The following is a 15,201-nucleotide window of genomic DNA, read 5'->3' on the forward strand; positions in this document are numbered from 1 at the left end:
TAAATTAAAATTACGAATTTCATGATTATTAATTGATAAAATAAATACCTAAGTATTCTAGTCACTGCAAAATAAATAAAAAACAATTGATACAAATACATATTTGTAATACAATTATTTCTATGTTTATTTTAATATCACATTTCAAGATTCAAATCATTACCAAACACTTACACTTGCACTACACAAGCACTTTAACAAACAAAACTAATACTGAATTAACTGCACCATCACAATAGAAAATCATATTGCAACAAATGCATTACAAAAGTTAATGGTAAGTTTAAGGTATTGGTAAGAGTATAAAGTTACTGATGCTGGATTGGGAATCTACGTATTGGAAGAAGGGAGCCAAACAAAACATGCTGTATCACTGGGAACTTTGCCAGAACTTCTTTTTTGTACATTTTAATTAATCCCTGGTTTATTTTGGACCATGAACCAACTGCACTGATGCTCCACAACTGATTAGAATGTTCAGCAAACGGACCCTTTTTTACCTCCTTAATGTATTTTATGCAGGAGAGGAACATGTAGTCCTGTGCATATTTGTCAATAATGTCATCTTCCAAAAATTTCACAGGGGGATAAATTCTCGGCTGGTCTATGAGCTGGGAACTTCCCCATATGAATGGGACAAACTGGTAATCGTCTAAACTCCAGACTCCATGGCTGCCAGCTGGTTCCATCCTATAGGTCTGCTGCAACCTTCTAACAATCTCTAGATACTTGTTGAATATTAAAAATACAGTTGCCACATTGTCTTCCATTTGTAAACAACCTATTTTATAAAGGCAGCAAAGGAACATAATGAATGACATTTCATGGCCTGTGCCGTAGTCTATCCTTGTTGCATTCCCAAAGCTCTCCTCTAAATAGACTTTAATCTCTGGTATTGCTAAATGTAACTGGGGATGTAGAACCTCTTGCAAGTACACTGTGCTATTCATCTTAACTTTGGCTAACCAATCTCTAAATGCAGTATTACCAAACCTTTGTGGCTGTTCCACGGGTGGACACTCATCTATCAATTTATTGAGTTTCTCCAACAAATTACCCAACTTAGATACATTCTCTGAAACTTTGCAGTCAACTGATAATGGTTTGGCCTTAATAGCCTCATTTAAAGTTGCAATAAAACCAGTGTACTCCATATATGCTTCAGACTTTTCCCAGATGGCCATATCTGTTATAGTTTTTACTGCCTTCTCTGGCTCCACAAAACGGTGGTTAAGGGGAAGTGCTGGAGTCATCTTTTCCATTTTAACTCCATCGCCAATCACACTTTCTGCATTCATCTAAAACGAAGCAAAGTTAAAATTAACAATGTGGACAACTTGCTTGCCAGATTTACATAATGAACTTGTTTAAGTAAATCTGTCAAATAAGTAATATAGTTTGTACTTCAATCCTTTGTATTTCTATTTTTATCAATTTAAAGGATTGATAAAAATAGAAATCATTTTTATCGAGAACAATATCTATGTACTATGTAGCATTAATTACGCATTCCGATTTAATTTGCCTCTATACGGTACAAGTTTAGGTCGCCGGCGATAAGCTGTGTGGCTTCATTTATGAAGGTCAGAGATGTCAAAACGAATCTAACCTACACATGGTCGAACCATCAGATTGCTCGAGTTAATATTAGCCGGCTGCGGCTGTTTTATTTCAACAATGGACAGGATTTTGCGAGGCATTATGCGATATCGTATTTTAGATCGGGCAACCATGGTTAAACAGTTTCAAGAAGTGAAGGATAATCCAGTGGTATGTAAATCAACTAACCTTTCCCTATTTTAAATACACTTAAACTGTATGGGGTAGGTATCCCAAAAAAATTGGTTAAAGCTGTACAAATATTCTAGCATTAACATGCACTTTTTACAGTTTACGAATTAATAATTTTTGTTTTTCTATTTTTTGTCGGGCTCAAGAAAAATATTTTCTTAGTGACAGTTGGTGGACTGACGTTGACAGCTGACAGTGACATGATGCTAGTACGTTTTGAAACGACAAGGAACAGTGAGTCAAGCACAGGCTCAGTCCCATGGTATAATGACACATAGGCCAAGAGCAAAGATTTTTTTTAGTATTACTCTGGTTTAAATTAAATTAGAATCTTAAGGGGGCTCAGGACGATGCTTCCTTCATACAAACGTAGGAGGGTAATTACTACATTATTTGATACTGTACGCTCAAAACTAAGTATTATATCGATTAATCTCGTCAGTATCTAGGTTTATTGATATATGAAACATTGAAAAAAATATTGATTTTATAGTTACGAGCCTCAAAAGATTCCTATTTTAACACTAAATTTATGACAACTTTGAGCGTAAATAAATAAGATTAGGGGTATGAAAATCCTAAAGAAATTTAACATTGGACATAGTTTATTTATTCATTAGTTGAAATAACTATACTTTGCAAACATAAACACAGCAGTTTTTTCTCAAAAATACTTTTCCTAAACCCTTGATTTCGGTGAAAATCATCGTGCCTCTCACCTTTCTCATACAATGTCAAGTGAAAAGCAAACAGGTTCGGTCGAGCATACTGCGTCACCTTAAGTAACTAATTGAAACTAGAAAATCAACTGTTTTGTTAAAATTACCGTTTTACGTCGTTGTCATTTAATCGAGTAAATTTTTGTTACTTTTAGCCAAAAGCCATATTTTACACTTGCATGGACAGCAGAATGATACCTACGAGGTTTACAGAAACTTGTGTTGGAGATATGTTTGTTGGTTAGTATTTTAATGATAGCTTAAATGATATAAGTAGCTTATAAATTGGAATTTGAAATGACCAGGGGAATCGAGGTTTCCGAGTCTATTAAGTCAATCTGTATTTGTCTGTCAAAGCCTCAACTACTGAATTAATATCCACAGTTACTTCACAGAATAATTCATGTATCGAATAGAAATCAAATTAATGTAACTACATACATTTTTTACTGCGTGCGGTACAACACTCATGGGTTCAAACTCATAAGTCATGATAATTAATAAGTTTCATATTTTGATTACAGTTAGAAATGCTGGGAATCTTATACCACACTCCCAATATTTTGTAGATGAAATGACAAGTTGTGAACCGGCTGGTTTAGAACTCAGTTGTATCGTTAATGATATCAGACATGTAATCGTATGTGGACACAGTGATTGCAAAGCTATGAATCTACTGTATAAACTTAAGAGTAAAGAAGAATCGAGCTTAGTATGTTTTCTTACGTTATGAATTAAAATGTTTTATCATTTGGTTTTCTTTTTGTCTTACTTGCATATTTTGAACTTCAGGAACAAAGAAGAATCTCTCCACTAAAATCGTGGCTCTGTTCTCATGGGAAATCAAGCTTAGATAAATTTCTGGACATAGGAGGTGATTTTGAAAAACCCATACTATTTACTGCTGAAACACCACAAAGAAAATTTGTAGCATATATTGATCCCGAGAATAAATTTTGTATTGAAGATAAATTGTCACAGGTAGTTTTTAAATATTGTAGGTATTGTAATGTGAGTCACATTTAAATTAAAAAGTATGTAAGAAAATTCAATATTATTTCAGGTAAATACATTGCAACAGCTGCAGAACATTGCATCATATGGAATGTTAAAAAAACGCCTTCAGAGACACGATCTACATATACACGCTTTGTGGTTTGATATTTATACCGGTGATATATACTATTTTAGCAGACGAGCTAAAAGATTTCTTATAATAGATGAATCAAGTTATGAAGTAATTTTAGCAGAAATCAGAAGATACTATTCCTAAGAGAAATAATAATTAAGTATTAGAAATGACTACGACTTCGTCCGCGTGGAATTAGGTTTTTAAAGTCCCGTGGGAACTCTTCGATTTTCCGGGATAAAAAATAGCCTATGTCACTCTTCAGGTCTTTATCTATACCCATGCAAAAAATCACGTCAATCCGTTGCACTGTTGCGACGTGATTGAAGGACAAACCAACACCAACAAACAAACACACTTTCGCATTTATAATAAGGGTACTGATATAAATATTACATAAGTTTTTTCATTGTAATAATTTAATATTTCTAGAATTTTTGTGTTTTCATTAGTAAGGTGTATAATAGTTTTTGAACACATAATATTTATATATAATTGCTAAGAATTCTGGCGATTTGGGACCAAGGTTAAACGACTAATCAAGTCTTATGAATTATCATACATTTTTCCGCAATAAGAGAGAGATATTATAAATGGGTAGATACATTTTAGTCCGTACAAAATTCATATTTTTAGTGATACTATTACTTTATAAAAGTCGTTCAAAGTAGTGAACTACTTTACCAAGTAATCCACAACTTACTGCAACTTCATACTTAACTACTATAGTTTTTTTGAGATGTACCTACTAAAAACTAATTGGTGAGCAAAATAATCTCATTTAAGCATGCGTGAACAAAATTTCATGTTTTTATTTTAAATGAACTGATGTATGATTGATTGACGTACTGATGTATAATTAACTGTAGTTAATAATTAATGCAAGTAAGTATAATATTTATAAGGGTAATTATTTATAAAGTTTTATTTTTGTACTGATTTGGTATTATATTATTGATTAATTAATAATCCTCTTATTGTATTTTTTATTATTACCATCTACAGTAAACGATATTATTAGTAATTCATCATAAACAAATCAGAAACAGAGTCAAAGTAGTTAATTTTCATAGGTTTTGCACGAAGAAGTACATTTCACACTCCTATAAATAAAACTAAAAAACAAAACATTTACCAAACTGACAGTCTGAAATTGCATCGGTTCTAGTTGTTTTAATGATATCTGCACTTTAAATGTATCGGAAGACCAAAGGAAATCGCCCGTGAACGGGCCCTCTTTTGTGGCGTCGTGTCAAAACTTAAATTAATTTTTTTTAAATGTGTTATTTTTTTACGATTATGTTTTATAACGACTTTTTTTCACTTTATTATTGAAAATATCCACAATTACAGTTAGAATCGTAAACATGCATTTATTTTGAAGAAGTATTAATTAAATATAACCTCAATATCAGCAGTATAAAAAATTAGATTTCTTTACAACCAGGGTAAATAAATAGAAATCATTTGCAGAATATAAAGAGTTAATTATTTGTCTACAAAATAAAATTCAAACCATGGTGACATAACAATTATATTAGGGGGGGCCCAAAGCTCCTAAGAAAATGGGCAATCTCTTTTAGTAAATGATAACCAAATCAATATTACTACCTACCTAGTTACCTAAACAATAAAACTGGCCAAGTGCGTGGCGGGCCACGCGCAGTGTAGGGTTCCGTAGTCACAATCTTCGAAAAACAGATACAACTCCTTAACCTGTGAACCCTACTTAGCCATGATAGTTTCCTTTAAAATTGATTATATATAGTGCTGCTGTGAATTTTTTCACGTTCCTATATACTACCAGTTGGCTGATAGAGGGGGGGGGGACACTTGACTCCAGCTGGACTCTAATAAAAATTAGCACTTTAAAACATCACATTTTACAAACGGATCTAGAAATCGATTAAATATGTTTATCATCCCCACTTTACATGTAGGGGAGCTACCCTAAAAAAAAAATATTTATCAAAATTTTATTTCACCACTTTGTCGACGTGACTAATATTTATACCCATGCCAAATTACAGATTTCTAGCACTAACAGTCTCTGAGATTAACCGAGGACGGACGGACGGACATGGCGAAACTATAAGGGTTCCTTGTTTACTACGGAACCCTAAAAAGTATACTACTGCGCATACTCAACGTGTTGATATGTCCGAGCCACTCGCTGCCACGTAGTCAAATCACAATGGCATGATACTGCCTAAACTGCCATCCACCAATATAACTTCGTCATGCGTGTGCTGGTACATGATGAACTGAGATGAGCTTACGGATGCCAAAAAGTGTTCGTCAATTAATTAATATGAGCTGAACCACCAAAGGGAAGTCTTACATTACAATGCAATGATTAAACACATGTCTTTTTTTTAAGTGCGCTGAAAACCTACGTATTTTTTCACATACTTTATCAGCTAATGGTACACGGCCTCAACGGCACATGTAACAAGCATGTAACCTATTCGTGTAGCCTGCGCAGCTGGTACCTTGCAAATAATCCTCGTGCCTCACGGGTTATTTATATGTACTTCTAATCACAATTGTAATAAAAAAAATTGGTCTATATTATAATCCTATTATAAAAAAGATGATTTACATACGTTATTTGAATCATAAATTAAAATAATAGATTTTTGCATAATTCGACATAAGTAATCACTTACTCTTCGCCTATTTTAGTTGACATTTTTGTCCATCAAACTTTGTTATTTCTTGCTGTCAAATTCAAAATCACGGTCGATGATTCAGTGGCCCTACCGCGGTTGTTTGACAGCTACAATGTCACGATCGCAATCATCTCTGATTGGTTAACGCTCGCTCACTATTAGCTACAATGTATTGTTGCTTCAAAAATCGCACAAATTCAGCCAATCAGAATAATTGAGATTGTAATAATGATTGATGCAGGTTTTAGACAATCGCCCTGCAGGCCCATTCACCCCTGAGTAGTAGGTCCTGAGTGCTGATTGGTCGACACTCTCTTCCTATTGTTGTGATTGGTCATTTGAGGTTACGTTAAGATGAAAGCATTTCGTTTCGATTCGATTCGTTCGTCAAATCGTCAATCGCACGTCAATCGTTATTCTATTTCATAGAGATAGTTCTATTTCTATACGTTATCCGTTATCGTCATTTTAGAAAAATATGGTGTGAAGTGTGAACGTTAACAAGGTTATAATTTTTGTGATGCAATGTTGTGGAAAATTTTGAAAATTATATAATTCATATAAATTTTCCTATAGGCGTTAAGGTAATACATTTTAGAGGTGTCAATCCGATTTCCGAAAAGTACCTACTTAGATTTAAGGAAGGTACCTACGTAAAATGTAATATTTAAATTCTTTTGGTTATGTGCCAGTTTTTACATTATAAATGTTTTACAGTTTTACACGTTCTTTTGATAAATTACTATTATATAATCGTAATACGTGTTTGCTTTGCATAATTAGTAATGGTCTAGAACATTTTTACAACCCTAAATTAAGTGGCAATACGTATCTTAATTTTCAGTGATTTGGAATCTCAATATGAATCCTCAAAAAATATTTGATTATACAGAAGAGTCTCAAGTTGATCGTATCGCAAGGAAGTCAAAGGATTCGCCCTTTATGATCATAGGTAGGTACCATTTCAAGGTAAAATTTTAATTTACACTCAATAATTTACTAGGTATAATTATACCCAAACTATAGGTAGGAAATAGCCCATTGTTGGTCACATTGAATCTATACTAACTAGTTACAGTTTACAATCTTTTTGGTAGCTGAGAGCAACACACAAATCATGTTGCAATAACTTATTTTGGGGCACCGCTATATTTTCTATCACTGTCTTTCCATTTTGCATCTGTATGGACCTGCTCTCACAACTCGATTCTCAATTTCCTAAAAGATTAAAATCACTAAGAACTTTTTCATAATAATACTTATGCATAATATGTTGGACCTATGTACAGTATGTTGTCCAGTGAGAGTATAGAAAGTATCAATATAGCCCTAAGAGAGAGAGTGAGGGATCTTTCTGTCTCATTATTGAAGTTGTGATGCCTACCTATCCATTATAGGTATATATATAGCAGGGCTTAGGAAGCTGCTTTCCATCTGCGAGACATATGCGGAGGAGCATGGCCTAAAATATAACTCAAAAAAGAGTGAATTATTAGTATTTAAGGCACCGAAAATACGCCGTGTTCCGCCCGTATGTCTCGGTGGTGTACCTCTGAAGGTCGTGGATAAATTTAAATATCTTGGTCATATTGTCATGAGTGACCTAAGAGATGATGAGGATATTGAACGAGAACGCAGGGTGTTGGCGGTACGAGGCAATATGCTCGCCCGTAGGTTTGCCCGGTGCACTGCAGACGTGAAAGTAACTTTATTTAAAGCGTTCTGTCAGTCCTTCTATACCGGTGCACTATGGGTGACATATACACGCCGAGCCTACAGCGCCCTGCGTGTTCAATATAATAACGCCTTTAGGATGCTGTTGAGGTTGCCGTGGCGCTGTAGCGCATCTAAAATGTTTGCACGCTCACACCAATGACTTTTTTGCCATAATGCGCAAAAAAGCGACATCTCTCCTGCAGCGCTTACGTACCAGCGACAACGGCATCCTAAAGGTAATTGCTGCCAGGCTCGACTGTCCCATACTACGCCACTGTGTGGCGGTAGCTATTGGGTCAGTAAAATAAAATTAATTGTACCTACCTACTACTGAACTAACAATACTAACTTACCATTTAAGGAAAAACTGTAACTAACAAACTAACAATCTATGGATCTATGAATGGTCTGAAATAAACGTTTATTTATTTATTTATTAATTAGTAGTAGGTGTTTTCTTGGGATAATAGTGGGATGGATTCGCAGATCTTGCTACATTTAAGAGTGAGACATAGAGCTGAAATCACTGGACGGGCATCCCAAAATTCTTGTTTAAATTAAAAATTAAGTTTAGCACATGCACTTTTTTAATTCATTTATTAGATGATATTATGAAAAACGGATTTGCCTAATCAGAATTTTACCCTTAGCCGCCTGTGTCCTTACCCTTAACCTGTGTGGTTAAAGCAGACCAATCAGATTACTCAAAAGCAACCTTTCATTTTATCACATCGTCTCTCAAAAATTTGATTGGTCAACTGGATACATCTACTAGCTTGTGATCCAATACAACATTAAATTCCTAAATGATAAAAAATATCAATTTCTGTTACAGGAATTCTGGGTTTAATAGGCGTCTGTGGTTATGGAGCCTACAAATTCAAGAGCAGAGGTAAAATGAGCACAAGTGTATTCCTCATGCAGTTGCGAGTTGCAGCCCAAGGCACAGTCGTAGCTGCTCTCACTGTAGGAGTGGCGTACTCATTATCCCAAAGGTTCCTACATAAAGAGGTAAAGAAAGAATAAAAAGTGAGAGTCAGACTCGCACACGAAGGGTTCTGTACCATCATACAAAATATAACACTTTAATTTTTGGTACAGAACCCTAAAAATTAATTTGTTAAGTAGCCAATTTACTAATTTACGTAGATGTGAGTAATATTTTAATTCAAAACAATGATATTATAATTTATGCCATAGATTATACATTTATGACAAACGTATTTCGTCAATGTTAGCCCAACAATTTTCGAACCCATCTGGGCTCCTTTTTCACAGGGACGCAGTTCAGTCTCAACCGCGACGCGTTCGCGAACTGAGTCCCTATGACTTGGACCCCGGATGAGTTCGACACTAGTCAGGCTAACGTTGATTGTCATAAATGTACCTATAGTGGAAATTACTCGCGATACCATAGATATTAGATATGTTACATTCATATTACATGGTGTATTCAATGTTCTTGTAAGATAAGATACAAAATATACGAGAGTAGAAGAGCTAGATACCTATGAATGCTACCCAAATGAAGTAGTTTGAAGACTTCACTTTCTGTGCAAATGTCTTATACCTACTACTTTTTTACATAAATATAATATCATTGAGTTCAAATATTGTAAGTAGAAAATTGCGACTTATGAATGTACAATGTGGCTAATTCCGTTGTTCAATATCTCTTAACTAAACTAAAATAGCACACCTAAATCTATTGCTATCCCTTTCATAATGTTGCTTGCAGAAAAGGATAACACTACATTTAGATCTGTTAATTTAGTGTAGGTTCAGAGATTGTGTACGAGAGAATCGACCCCAATGTACATATTATCTTAGTTTTGCTTGCCACAAGCTGACATGAATTTTAGCCATGTTTTAGATTACTTTTAGTGAGTAGCTTCAAAATATAATTTGCTGTGGTTATAATCTTTATTTGATATTCAGCTGAAGTCACTATTTGAATAATTGTAGAGAATTAAAAATTGTAACTAACTCGAATGCCCACTGGGCTAAATCTTAGCACAATAAATAAGCAGTCTCATTGCAAGATTACCATGTAATGTATAATTTGTAAAAGCTCAATCCCATTTTTACCTCTGAGACAAATAGTTTTATAAGTACCATTATAAATTATGTTGGGAATTGAGGTTCAAATTGTATGCAGTCATTGAAAATGCAGAGTCTGTGTAAGTGACAATAGCGATGGGCGTTCCTCTTCACAAAAAACAATCGAATAAAAATCGACAATTGATTGTTAAATTTTTCAATTGTATAAGTTTACGAATGCAGAGGGCATGGTCTGGAACGAAAAAATCGAAAGTCTTGATCAATTGCGCAATTGCATTCGATTTTCGATTCATTCGTCCTAGAGATCCTAGACTCACGCGCTACGTAATAAATGAACAATCGAAAAGAATCGATTGTTTTCCGATTATTCAATTGTTATTGAATAAAAACAAAATCAAATAGTTCGATTGTTATTCGAATGAATCACCCATCGCTAAGTGGCATATTATCATAACATAAGAGATAGCAATTATTATTTCTACATAGGTATGTAGCACCATCAAACCAAGTAGTACTTTAAAAGTAAATGAAAAATTTGCAGGGAAAATCAAGGATTTTAAATAATATTTTTTGAGAAAATAACTATGTGATGCTGCGCTATTGAAGTTACTTTGTTATCTTGAGATACTATTTGACTTGCAGCTAGATGATGACGTAGTTAATTAGATAATAATTTATTGACAAAAAAAATATTAAAAACCTACTTCCGAAACCACTACAAAGTAAAAAAATATTTTTTTTACTTTGTAGTGGTTTTGGAAGTCTGTTTTTCTTAATATTTTTTATTTATTTTAATCTTTTAGTGTAAATAGTCATTGGGGCTGATTCTCTTGTACACAATCTCTAAACTAAACTAAATTAACAGGTCTAAATCTAGTGCTATCCTTTTCCGCAAGCAACATTATGAAAGGGATAGCAATAGATTTAGACGAGCCATTTAAGTTTAGTTTAGAAATTGTGTACAACGGAATTAGCCACATTGCTTGGTAATTTATAATTTCACTCTGATTCGCTGCGAAGGTTAAATAGGATAATAAACCTCATCGGGCACACGGCTAAGAGATAAAAAGATTCCTTGTTTATCCCTAAAATAAATAAGGTCAGGTCTGAAGACCTAAAAATAAGGTTTTAATTTATTATAATATGTGTACTAACTTTGTGTTCTGTGATTTTAGAAAGTAAAATATGTACAGATGGCAGATATAATGTACTTAGTACATAAGTTTTCTATTTGAAGTTAAGGTAAATATGTACCTATATTAATTATTAATTGAGTACTTACACATTAAATAAGTACATTAATGTTTAATATTTTATGTGATGATTATACCTAAATAAAATTGTCATACCTGTCAATAGTTCTAAGATCGAAATGACAAACGATGTATTTATTAAATCAAAATTATTGTTGCTTCTAAAATTTAGTTTTATTTTATCCTTTCTTGCAATAGTCATCATAATTGCATTAAGGCAAAATAATGTCATTTTTAGGGTTCCGTATCTCGGGATGTTCCCGTTGAGTCGCACTCTCGTGACTAGCTAGCAGGAATTTTATTTTCCCGTTGAGTCACACCCACATATTGCGTGTGTAACCAATGTTGACTGAACGTAAAAAATATTAAATATTATAATATTATTGAATAGTCTACCACGCTGGCCAAGTGCGGCTTGGCAGACTTCTTACACCTCATGAGAACATTATGGAGAACTCTCAAACATGCAGGTTTCCTCACGATGTTTTCCTTCACCGTCAAAGCAACTTACATTATTGCTTAAACGCGCACATATCCGAAAAGTTAAAGGTGCGTACCCGGGATCGAACTATGGACCCCCCGACTAGGAGGCCGTCATCCTAACCACTCGGCCATTACGCCCCTTTCACACGGCAGTGCAGTTTCTTGCAGGATCTCGTTTGATGGCGAATGTGTTTGTATGCTAGCGTTCACACGAGCATCCCGCATACGGGTTGCTCGCTAGCATGTAAACACATTCGCCATCAAACGGGATCCTGCAAAAAACTGGACGCCGTGTGAAAGGGCTGTTACCGCTTGTCTGCGACAGGTCGAGATGGTATGAGGCGGGGGGACGCCCCGCACGCCTGCGCCAGATCCTTCTTTCAACGCACGTGCAAACTGTGGAACCACCTCCCATCGGCGGTGTTCCCACTAGATTATAACATGGGGTTATTCAAGGGGCGGACCAACAAATTCCTAAAAGGCCGGCAACGCATCGGCGGCTTCTCTGGTGCTGCAAATGTTCATGGGCGGCGGTAATCACTTAACATCAAGTGACCCGCCTGCTCGTTATATCTATTAAAAAAAAAAACCTGCGCTCGCCCGCACCGTATTAGCGCGGGGGTTGTGCGAGGTGTTCCCTCCCCCATCTCGACCTGTCGCGTATTATACTTGCAAGTGAAATTAATGCGGTAACCGCCTCTTCCGGGTCTTCTCGTGGTCCACCACCTTTGGGCTTTGCAGAGAAAATTTAGCTACCTACCGGCACAATAAATATATAATACTATTAACTTACTATTGTAGGTACCCTAGAATAATAAATACTATAGAACGCTGATGAAGTTACTTTTGTATGAAAACCGCGCGAGCCACCTCGCACACTATCTTAAAGAATCGCGTATTCAGCACACAGCCATCGCGACTCTACTATTGGTCAAAAAATTACAAGCAAAAATCGTCTGTATCTTCTTAGAGGTAGGATTGATTTTGAAGTACCATTCAAGTATTGTATTGCCAGCTATGATAAAAATTTGCACAATAAATATTTTCAGTTCTTAATATCATGTCCCAAGCGTTGATAATTATTGTGCTTATTGTGCAAACATCTCAAAAACATGTTTCACTATATAAAGTACATGTCGCTCGAAGCAATCACTTTAAAAATAATTAATTAAATTATTGTGAAAATTTTTGTACGTCACTGGCAATACACAAGCCACTGACAAATAGTGATGTGTAACAAATTGGAAGTCGATGTCGATAATAATTATCAATACGGGCAGTTAAAGATGGTATGGCATTTTTTAAATTTATTTACATACATGACGATTTCTAACTGACTTTCGAAAAAAAGGTTCTCAACTCGACTTATATGTAGGTATGTTAAATATCAGTCTGTACCTACCCAAGTTTCCAATCTTCTCACTTCAGCCGAGATCCTGTTCTTAAGATTTCAAAATCAATAATGGTACCGGAAATGTCTATAATTCAGTCATTCTGTAGAATACCTAGTCAATCCATGATATACCTGTCTTGTTTTGGCAAAGTATAAAATATGCAATCTATTGTTGTCCATCATCATCATGATCAATCCATCGCCGGCTCTCTGCAGAGCACGGGTCTCTTCTCAGAGTGAGAAGGGTTTGGTCGTAGTCTACCACGCTGGCCATGTGCGGATTGATAGACTTTATATAAGTATATTGATAGACGAGATAGTAAATAGATCAGTCTATCAGTCAGGCCGGAGGAAGTCTTATTATATAAATATATCTACTATTGTTGTATTACTACCTACTAAAAATTATGCTATAGTACTTAAACTTTTTTATAACAATAGGTACTACAAGATGTTTAGCCTTTATTAACAAAAATACACTATCGATAAAATTATCGACACACGCAAGCCCAAAATTAAGAGCGTTGACGCGTGGGACAACTTCACAAGTTCTTTGTTTGTTTGAAAATGAAGGAAATTTTTATATGAATTTGTTTTATTTGCTGGCCATCTTTTTTCCCGACCGCAGCGATAATCCTTGAAGATACTTAGTGTATATCCCCTTATAGCAATAGCTTCTAATCTGCCCACAAGAATATGAACAGAGACGGTATTAAAAGCCTTGGTGAGATCAATAATCACGCCTACTACTTTGTTCTTAGCTTCTATACGATTAACAACTTGATTAGTTAGAAGGTTGATGGCATCTTCTGTAGACTTTCCCTTCCGGAAACCAAACTGATTCTCAGATAATATTATGTTATGTCTATTCAAGAAGCTGCCTGGCTGGTTGTTCAGAATTTTCTGGATGACATTTGAAAGCATTGTTAGCACTGAGATAGGTCTATAATTTGTAATTAAGGTACTCCGATAAATTTTGTACAATTGTGACTTTTAGGATATTTTTTCTGAAAGAAAACCTTCAAGCTCTGTGCACATGCAAAGTGTCAAAAAAGAGTTCCATACAAAAATGTTCTAGGGAGCCTTTTGAAAATTAAAAATAAATTTTGTATGTGAAGTTTTTTTTCACTGGTTCACAAATCACCAGTGACCCAAGGTGTCGAACATTTTTTGTTTCGTAACCGTCTGTCTGATAGTTTTCAAGAGCCTTAAGGGTATCCTAGTCAGTTTTTCACGTCTGGCTATCTTTATAATCTTGTTTCCCTAGAGTTTTCACTTTTACGCACACGGAAAGTTTGCTCTGCCTGACCATGATACGTGATCATCATTAGCTATGATTGGAAGACTTGAAATTGGCACAGCTACGAAATTGTCTACTCCCTATTACCATGTGGTAATAGGGAGTAGACAATTTCGTAGCTGGGCCAATATCAAAAGTAGCCTGTGATTTAGTAGGATTTACTAAAAGACCATGCATAACTGCACAGTTCTTTTTTTGTTTTGATATTTCTAGGTCATCTGTAATCAGTCATAGGTATTTTTATGAGTGTGTCAAGAGTTGGGAGAAGGTCATTCCATCGAAAAACTCTTCTCATAAGGCTTTCGGTGGCTTTAGTGCCCACAAGACAGTTCTTATATTCTTCTAAGTGACACTATCAGACTATTCGTATGGACGTATTCGTATGGATAGCTTGGCCTTATATTTCTTAGCATTGCTATGTATATCTTCTCTTATTGTAGGCATTACGAGATACTCGTGTGTTTCCGATGTTTTAGTAAACCACTAAAACAAACGGGGCTTTGAGTATTTACTGTGTGAAAGACTGAGTTTTGATATCACTGTAGTTTTTGTATGTTAGAAATAACCAGAGAATGTTTTGTTTTTTAAAAGAATAAGGATTTGATAGGAATATTATTTTTCAATAAAATTAATAATTAATTAGCAATAGATCTTTAAAATAGGCTTGTTCTTAAATATTTCAAC

At 34.9% G+C, this 15,201-nt stretch overlaps 3 protein-coding genes across 8 annotated transcripts in view; 2 read left to right on the forward strand and 1 right to left on the reverse strand.

The window, feature by feature from the left end:
- Nucleotides 1-4,613, forward strand: part of CAHbeta (carbonic anhydrase beta) — a 28,254-nt gene extending 23,641 nt beyond the window's left edge. The window contains exons 2-6 of one of the 3 annotated variants that reach the window (XM_069509815.1): nt 1,632-1,770; nt 2,666-2,750; nt 3,035-3,222; nt 3,303-3,491; nt 3,574-4,613. In XM_069509815.1, the coding sequence (XP_069365916.1) occupies nt 1,678-1,770; nt 2,666-2,750; nt 3,035-3,222; nt 3,303-3,491; nt 3,574-3,783 (765 nt within the window). In that variant the 5' untranslated portion in view covers nt 1,632-1,677 and the 3' untranslated portion in view covers nt 3,784-4,613. Of the gene's footprint in view, nt 1-1,631; nt 1,771-1,979; nt 2,123-2,568; nt 2,751-3,034; nt 3,223-3,302; nt 3,492-3,573 lie in introns of those variants that run through there. The other 2 variants (XM_034985511.2, XM_069509816.1) reach the window with 2 other exon arrangements.
- Nucleotides 91-1,930, reverse strand: LOC117997256 (serine/threonine-protein phosphatase 2A activator-like). Of its 3 annotated transcripts, none has more exons than XM_034985502.2 (2): nt 1,789-1,930; nt 91-1,298 (listed from the first exon to the last, which is right to left on the reverse strand). In XM_034985502.2, the coding sequence occupies exon 2, from the start codon at nt 1,296-1,298 to the stop codon at nt 309-311; it is 990 nt and encodes a 329-aa protein (XP_034841393.2). In that variant the 5' UTR covers nt 1,789-1,930; the 3' UTR covers nt 91-308. The 3 variants fall into 3 exon arrangements, with proteins under 3 accessions (XP_034841393.2, XP_069365909.1, XP_069365908.1); XM_069509808.1 differs by lacking the exon at nt 1,789-1,930 and adding an exon at nt 1,610-1,742; XM_069509807.1 differs by lacking the exon at nt 1,789-1,930 and adding an exon at nt 1,507-1,528.
- Nucleotides 4,614-6,709: 2,096 nt separating the features above from the next.
- Nucleotides 6,710-15,201, forward strand: part of LOC117997272 (HIG1 domain family member 1A, mitochondrial-like) — a 37,847-nt gene continuing 29,355 nt past the window's right edge. Inside the window, exons 1-3 of one of the 2 annotated variants that reach the window (XM_034985526.2) lie at nt 6,710-6,895; nt 7,156-7,263; nt 8,863-10,673. In XM_034985526.2, the coding sequence (XP_034841417.1) occupies nt 7,173-7,263; nt 8,863-9,053 (282 nt within the window). In that variant the 5' untranslated portion in view covers nt 6,710-6,895; nt 7,156-7,172 and the 3' untranslated portion in view covers nt 9,054-10,673. Of the gene's footprint in view, nt 6,896-7,155; nt 7,264-8,862; nt 10,674-15,201 lie in introns of those variants that run through there. The other variant, XR_011238577.1, reaches the window with a different exon arrangement.

This window comes from Maniola hyperantus, chromosome 4, assembly GCF_902806685.2.
Source record: "Maniola hyperantus chromosome 4, iAphHyp1.2, whole genome shotgun sequence".
In the NCBI taxonomy this organism is placed as follows: Eukaryota; Metazoa; Arthropoda; class Insecta; order Lepidoptera; family Nymphalidae; genus Maniola; species Maniola hyperantus.

Excerpts from the sequence above, each read along its gene's own strand:
- LOC117997256 (XM_034985502.2), bottom strand. The coding sequence starts at position 1,298 with ATGAATGCAGAAAGTGTGATTGGCGATGGAGTTAAAATGGAAAAGATG.